This window comes from Theobroma cacao, chromosome 7, assembly GCF_000208745.1.
Source record: "Theobroma cacao cultivar B97-61/B2 chromosome 7, Criollo_cocoa_genome_V2, whole genome shotgun sequence".
In the NCBI taxonomy this organism is placed as follows: Eukaryota; Viridiplantae; Streptophyta; class Magnoliopsida; order Malvales; family Malvaceae; genus Theobroma; species Theobroma cacao.
In genome coordinates this window covers 5,549,141-5,557,527 of record NC_030856.1, presented here as the reverse complement: position 1 = coordinate 5,557,527, position 8,387 = coordinate 5,549,141, and the positions used below count along the sequence as shown (strand labels likewise).

Here is an 8,387-nt window from a genome sequence, read left to right as displayed (position 1 = left end):
TGATTTCTTTGTTATCTTTTCTGGTATGATTGATGTCTGATGGCTTATCAAGATCTTTTCTAAGTTCTACCAACTCTCCCTGAGGGGAATTCTTTTTGTTTTCAAGCAAGTCACTTGTGACCTTGCTCCCTGTAAGTCTCCATTTGGAGATTTTTATAGCAATAAAATCTCAACCTTTCAAAAAAGAAAAATATCTCTTTCACATCTTTCACGTCTATATCATTTCTTTTCTCTTTTTTGTCTTGGATAGCAATTCAATCATGTTGTATAATGTTTAATCCACATATCTTCCTTCTGAGAGGTTCATTTTTCATGGTACAATTTTGCGTATTAGTTAGCCAGAGCAAGCATATATATGTACTTGGTTGAAATGGAATATCATGACTATTAGCTCATGAATTGATATAAGGTACATTTTTTTTTCTTGTCTTAAAACTTAAAACCCACAAAAGAAAAGAAGAGAACAAAAAAAGGGAGAGATGTCATCAAGCACAAGTCTAGATAGAGTTGCACTCTTGACAGGAGGGGACAATGATTTTGAAGAAGGCAAAGGAAGGTGGTGGAGGAGAGTTTTGGATTGGGAAGAGGCCAACAATCAAGTTTTCTTGTCATTACCAATGATTGTTTGCAATGTTTCCTATTTCTCCATCACTTTGATCTCTGTCATGTTTGCCGGTCACCTCGGTGAGCTTGAGCTTGCTGGTGCCACCCTTGCCAATTCGTGGGCCAGTGTCACTGGTTTCGCTTTCATGGTATATCTTTTTCATTTTCATAATAATCATATCTTTGTTTGATCTTCACTTTGTTTTAAATTCTAGTTTAACTTGATTAATTTGCTATTCGATTTAAAGAGATAAATGAGATTAATTGGGGAGGATTTGCTACTCACTAGGCCAAATCATTGCTGCCTTCTTTAGTTTAATTCATTGTCTTTTGCTCTTAATTAGTATCTAAATTTATGTAGCTTTATGTAAACGTGTACTGGTTTAATTTGTTTTCCAATTCACTTATTTGAGTTTTTTATTTTTAGCTCGGATTAAGTGGAGCGCTCGAGACACTTTGTGGTCAGGGATTTGGTGCACAATTATACAGAAAGCTGGGTCTTTATCTACAAGCATCCTACATCATTTCTTGCTTTTTCCCCATTATCATATCCATCTTATGGATCTACACTGAGCCCATTTTTATCTTGCTTCACCAAGATCCTCAAATTTCAAAAATAGCTGCCCTCTACATGAAGGATCTGATTCTAGGTTTATTTGCGTATGCCTTCGTGCAAAACATTTTAAGGTTTCTTCAGACACAAAGCATCGTCACGTCCTTGGTCTGGTTCTCAGTTCTCTCCTTGGGAATTCATTTCGGTATTGTTTACACTTTGATTAACCAGACAAGTCTTGGTTTCAAGGGAGCTTCACTGGCTGCATCGATTTCATTATGGATTTCATTCCTTTTGTTGGCAACATATGTCGGTTTTGCCAAGAAATTGAAGCAGACATGGGAAGGATTGTCGTCTGAATCGTTTGGTTACATTCTCACAAACCTGAAAGTAGCCCTTCCTTCTGCAGCAATGGTTTGGTGAGTTACCGAAATTGGATTATTTATATTCGTTTGATGGATATTCTTATTATTTGATTTTTTTTATAAGAAAACAAAAATAAAATAGTAAATAGTAAAATCTTTAATCAAAGGGTTCTCTTATATATGTTTGATTTTTCCTAGTTTGGAGGATTGGGCTTTTGAGCTTCTAGTGTTGTTAGCAGGATTGATGCCAAATTCAGAAATAGCTATTTCGTTGATCTCAATGTGGTACGTTTATCTCTTTTTTCTTAATTTTTGTTACTTCTCCTTATTTTGGTTGTCTTAAACTTGTGTATTAGGCTTGACAATGATAGTCTTTTTCCCACTGCAACTGTAGTGTGAATACAGAAACTATTGCCTTCATGTTTACTTACGGCCTTAGTGCAGCAGCAAGGTGAGTTTGTAAAAAAATATTCTCCGAATTGTGTTTAAATCTATGAAATTATAGATTATCGAGATTTATGACAAGGAAACTTATTTGATACAGCACGAGAGTTTCTAATGAATTGGGAGCTGGAAATCCTAACAAAGCTAAGAATGCCATGGTTGTGACGCTCAAGCTCTCCATCATTCTTACTCTTGCACTTGTGCTTGCTTTAGCCTTTGCTCATAATGTTTGGGCTGGTTTCTTTAGTGACAGCTCCCTGATTAAAAATAAATTTGCCTCAATGGTATCCCTGCTAGTAATCTCAGTACCACTTGATTCCTTTCAAGGCATTTTATGAGGTTAACTAAAGTTTGAGCCACCCAGTTTTAGCTTATATATTTTATCTACAAACTGTAGTTGAAATTTAATTTCAGAAGGCCAATGAGTTAATTTGGTGTTGCAGGGGTGGCCAGAGGATGTGGTTGGGAGCACTTAGCTGTGTGGGCTAATTTGGGGACTTTCTATTTTATTGGCATGCCAATTGCATGCCTTCTTGGATTTATGCTTAAGCTATATGATAAGGTGAAACATATATAATCTTTTTCAGTTAAATTCATTCCAACGTTTCTTATCTTTTCTTCCCCATTTATTTCTTTCCATGATTTTTTTTCTTTGGTTGCTTCAGGGTTTGTGGATAGGCTTAATATGTGGCCTCTCTTGCCAAGCCAGTGCTCTCCTATCAATTACGTTGTTTAGCAAATGGGCTAAGATTGATGTTTCAATAGAAAGTGGTAAGGAAGCCTTGGTTTAGGGTTTAGGGTTCAAGCTCTGAATCAGGATATGGACAAACCATGTTGACAGATGGGTCATGGTTTGCTGGTTTGGCCATGGGGGATTCACCAAGAACAGCTTCTCCCTCTATTCCACAATCTGTTCTCATGGCATTAACCGCTGTCTCTCTCTTGTTTTCATTTCTTTACTTGTAGCCCTTCTCTATCTTTGCATCATGGCTTTTGTTATTTTTGTTAAATGTGAATTCTTTGCAGATTTGCAGCTTTGATGGGTAATGAGGTATGGCCTTTGTTTGAAAAGCGGGCAGATTCTTGGTCCAGTTTGTAAACCATCAGCTTCAAGATTCCCCCCTTTAGAAACTACAGTGTGATATATAACATTAAAAGGTGTTTGTTTATCTAAAATTTTGGGATTTGTCGGCTCCTTTTTCTTCTTTTTCACTTGGAAGGGTTTTGTGAAGTTAAAGCGAGCCCATCAGAATCCAGGGGGAATTTCTTGATTCGGTCTAGCATTTTTTGGTTCTGTCTTCTGCTAAACTTTGCTTTGCCAGTTTTGCTTCTTCGTTTCTTTTGGCTAATTGGGTTTGTAAAGAGAACGAGAGATCTTCCTTAAAAGTTTGCTTGTAATGTGAAAATGTGAGCAGGATTTTGGCTGTTGTATGTGAAGGATGCCCAACTCTCAAGTTTTCAACTTGTTAAAATATATGAATATTCAAAGGATGAAGACGATGAACAGGGGAGAGAATAGTCGAGAGAGAAGGGAGGGAAGAATACTATTTCCTCAAAAACAGCTTCTCACCCACGATTCATTTTAACAACCAATATATCTGCTGTTCGAAGAGAGAGAACATGTAAAAAGAAATAGCAAACCAGATGAAGCCATTTGGCATTAAAAAGATCGAGGGTGCTAGAATGAAAGATTCCGTAGCACAATGATTCATACACTATCGATTAATTCAAGTAGCTAAATTTGGACTTTTCAATTCACATAAAATAAACAATAAAAACAAACCAGTAAAATTGAATCTGACATCTTCTCGTTGCTTTTGAACTTCGGGCCCTTGAAATCAACATTACCTCTTCCTCTACAATAGCTTTGTTTGCAGATAAAAAAGCTATCAATATTCAACACAACTCAGCTGTTGCCTTTGTCTACCATGGATTTGGAGCATCACTTTGTTTGGTGGAAGTGGAATCAATAATAGTAAATAATACTATCAGAACGTTGCTTGAGTAATCAAGAGAACATGAGTAAATAATCAAATGGGGCCTTAAAAAAGTGAGAATGAAGTCAAGTAGTTGGGATTTTTTGTCCTTGATGCGATTATTTCCCCTTGAAAATTTTACCAAATGAAAAACCTTTTGTCCAATTGGGATGAGCCACCATCTAAAAGGTTGTTGCAAAATTTGGTCCACGTCAATTTACTTTGTGACCATCTTAGCTAAAAATGATTAGCTAATGTCAATCTGATGTAAGTCGGTTTGGCATATTCGAATTAACTGTTGAGAGCTTGATAATTCCAGCTGGTAAATAAAGAAGAAGAAGAAGTTTCAGGCGCCAAGATCAACTGTTGATTGAAAGGGAGAAGGAAGTTTCAACCGATGCCGTTTTGATACATAGTTTAATGAAACGTTTATTATGCTGTCGTTTTGAACTTTATATTTTGTTAGCTTAAACGGTTTTGTCTAGTGTCGTTTTACTCTATCAGGTGTTACATTGAAGAAGCCACGTTTTTTATTTGCCTCATTTTCTTGTTATTTCCTTTTTACCGTTGCTGCGTCTGTTGTGTAGCACAGATTCCAAGTCTAGAATTCTGTGCTTAGCTGTTATTCCTTAGCACTTCACTCTCACATATCGAGGTGCCAGATTGATTTTGGGTATGTAACGATCAATATATATATATATATGAAATACAAAAACAATTTATTGCTCTCTCTCCAATTTTTTCTGTCCTCCATTATTCTTCAAGTTTCCCTGTTTTCTTCCTCCATTAAAAACCTTCTCTGCAACTCATGTTTCAACTTCTATAGATAAATTTCAACATGGTATCAGAGCTTTAAAGTGATTTTAAGGGACCTTTACCTTAATCAATCCTCACCTTGCTTGCGACTTCCTGGTTATTGCTTTATTTTCTACTCATGGCTACTGCTGGATTTAGCACCTTTGCTCCTCCAGTTTTCACTGGAGAAAATTATGTGTTTTGGTCAGTGAAGATGCAGTCCTATCTCAAGGCCTTTAGTCTTTGGGAAGTAGTGTAGACCGGGATTGAACCAGAGTAACGTTATGCTAATCCAACCTTAGCTCAAATAAGATAGTTTGAAAAAGACAAGGCAAAAAGGTATAAGGCTCTTTCTTGCTTGCAATCTACTGTATCTGATGAAATCTTTGCTAGGATAATGCATCTAGATAATCCTAAAGATGTTTGGGATCATTTAAAGGATGAGTTTCAAGGTAGTGATAGAACTAGGAAGATTCAGGCCTTTAATCTTACTAGGCAATTTGAAATGTTAACTATGGATGAGAGTGAGACTATTAGAGAATTTTTTGGTAAGATGATGGGAATTGTTAATCAACTTAGGTTGCTGGGTAAGGAAAAAACAGAGGAAAGATTAGTTAGTAAGATGTTGGTGGGATTACTTGAGAAATATGAATAAAAAATTTCCTCTTTAGAGGATTCGAGAGATATTGGTCAAATGACCTTGAAGGAACTTGTCAATGCATTAGAAGGACTTGAGCAGAGAAGAGCTTTTAGGCAAAATAGACTCATAAAGAGTGTTTTAGTTGCAAAGGCTAAAAACCAAAAGGTATGAGGCATCAACACTAGAAGGAGTGATGTTGACAAAAAGGAAAAGGGGAAGAAAGTTGAAGAGAAGAATGGGGATTAGAAGAAAGCTTATCTACCTTGCTCACATTGCAAAAAAACAAATCACACAGAGAAATATTGTTGGTTCAGACCTCATGTGAAATGCAAAAAATGTCACCAGCAAGGACATGTAGAGAAGGTGTGTAAGAACAAAGGTAAAAGTTTAGAAGAGAAAGCAGCTGTGGTTGAGGAGCACAAACTAGATGGTGAAGTTCTTTTCATGGTTAAAAAGGTGGATAGTGATAAGAAAAACAATGTTTGGCTAATAGATAGTGGATGTTCAAACCACTTGACAGGTTGTAAGGAGAATTTTATAAGTTTGAATGAGAATTTTAGAACTCAAATGGAAGTTTGAAATGGTGATATGCTACTGATCCTTGAAACTGGTATAGTGGGAGTGCAGACACCTGGTGACATTAAGTTAGCTGCAAATGTTTATTTTGCTCCTAATGTGTGTCAGAATTTACTAAGTGTAGGTTAGCTGGTGAATGAAGGCTTTGAATTAAATTTCAAAGACAAAGCTTGCACAGTGAAGGATTCGACTGGTGTTGAACTATTCACAGTGGAAATGAGAAACAAATGTTTCCCGTTAAACTGGATGACTCTAAAACATTTTGCTTTCAATTGCACTCTATATGATACTAAATTGTGGCACAGGAGGTTTGGTCATGTGAACTATGGTTCACTGAGTTTAATGGCCTCAAATAATTTGGTTGATGGGTTGCCTAACATGGCAAACTCAAATAATATATGTGAAGTATGTCAGTATGGTAAGCAAAGGAGAGTACCATTTCCACAAAGCAGAACCTGAAAAGTAACTTGCAAGCTGCAGTTAGTGCACACAGATATTGGAGGGCCAATGCAAACACCATCTTTAAATGGAATAAGGTATTATATGCTCTTTGTTGATGATTACACTAGGTTCTGTTGGATTTATTTTTTAAAGTTCAAGTCTGATGCTTTAAAAGTATTTGCTAAGTTCAAAGCTTTGGTTGAAAATCAAATGAGCTTAACTATTAAGAAGCTCAGGAGTGATAATGGGGCTGAGTATACTGCAAATGAGTTTGAAGCTTATCTAAGCAAGTTAGGCATAATGCATCAACTAACTGTGCCTTATAGCCCTCAACAGAATGGTGTCTTAGAAAGAAAGAACAGGACTTTAATGAAAATGGCTAGGTGCTTGCTGTTTGAGAAGAAGTTACCTAAGTTCTTGTGGGTAGAAGTAGTTAATACTGCTAACTATCTGCTAAATTTGTCCCCTATTAAAGCTCTGGTAGGCAAAACTCCATATGAAGCCTGGTATGACATGAAACCCTCAGTTAAACATCTAAAAGTCTTTGGATGTATATGTTTTGCTAAGGTTCCAGATGCAAGAAGAACCAAGCTGGATAGTAAGTCTATGTTAGCCATCCATCTTGGGTACAGTGAAACTTCAAAAGGTTATAAGCTGCTGGATGTCAAAAGCATGAAGCTATTCATTAGCAAAGATGTTGTATTTGATGAAGGCAAGTTGTGGAACTAGGAAGCCAAGCAAGTTGTAGGGTTAGATAACTATTTTTCAGTAGGAAATCAGTTGACAGAAGAGGAATTTGAGTTGAATTCAGATGATGTGGATGAGATGCCAGTGAGAGGAACAAGAAGCCTGTCAGATGTTTATGTTAGGTGTCATGTAGCAATCTCAGAACCTAGCTCATATGCTGAAGCTACTTCTGATGAGCATTGGAAACAGGCCATGGAAGCTAAAATGAAGATGATATGGAAGAATAAGACTTGGGTGCTGGTAGATAGACCAACAGATCATAATGTTATAGGAGTCAAATGGATTTACAGAACTAAAGTGAATCCGGATGGTTAAGTTAACAAATACAAAGCAAGACTAGTGGTTAAGGGTTTTGCTCAGATATATGGAGTGGACTACATGGAAACATATGCTCTTGTGGCCAGACATGATACAATTAGACTGCTAGTAGCCTTGTCTGCAAGAAAAGGTTGGTTAATCTATCATTTTGATATAAAATCAACTTTTTTGAATGGTTACTTGAAGGAAGACATATATGTTAAACAACCTGATGGTTTTGTTGAGAAGAGTTCTGAAGCCAAGGTTTGTAAATTGGTTAAAACTCTTTCTGGTCTCAAATAGACACCAAGGGCTTGGTATGAAAGGATGGATGCTCACTTGCTGAATCAAGGTTTTATTAGAAGTTCTACTGAAGCAACACTCTATATAAAGATGGGTAGTCATACTGTAAATTTGATAGTGGCATTGTATGTTGATGATCTACTTGTCACTGGTCTTGAGACTGATTGCCTATTTGAATTCAAGTCACAAATGCTGAAGAATTTTGAAATGACTGATCTAGGTCTGATGACCTATTTTCTTGGGATGGAATTCATTCAATCATCCAAATCTATAGTTATTCATCAATCAAAATATGCTCAGGACTTATTGAAAAAATTTCACTTGGATCACTGCAAGGCTGCTAAAACTCCACTAGCTGCAAGAACTAAGTTCTGTAAGCAAGATGGGTCAACTGATGCAAATGAGAAACTTTATAGAAGCATTATTGGATCTTTATTGTACCTTGCTGCAACTAGACCTGATTTAATGTTTGCAACAAGTCTTATGTCCAAGTATATGCAAGCTCCAACAACTGCTCATTTTACTATAGCTAAACGCATTCTCAGATATGTTTGAGGGACTGTGGATTATGGAGTGAAGTATGTGAGAGCTGAAAGTAGTGAACTTCAAGGATTTTCTGACAGTGATTGGGTAGGCTCACTAGAGGA

The 8,387-nt window shown here is 36.6% G+C and overlaps 1 protein-coding gene across 2 annotated transcripts; it reads left to right on the top strand.

Moving 5' to 3' along the window:
• On the top strand, positions 460-3,396 carry LOC18594025 (protein DETOXIFICATION 19). Of its 2 annotated transcripts, XM_018124099.1 has the most exons (7): positions 460-752; positions 1,031-1,575; positions 1,720-1,806; positions 1,916-1,972; positions 2,066-2,304; positions 2,409-2,527; positions 2,631-3,396. In XM_018124099.1, exons 1-5 carry the CDS (start codon positions 480-482, stop codon positions 2,301-2,303), a joined length of 1,200 nt encoding a protein of 399 aa, XP_017979588.1. In that variant the 5' UTR covers positions 460-479; the 3' UTR covers position 2,304; positions 2,409-2,527; positions 2,631-3,396. The 2 variants fall into 2 exon arrangements, with proteins under 2 accessions (XP_017979588.1, XP_017979589.1); XM_018124100.1 differs by lacking the exon at positions 1,916-1,972.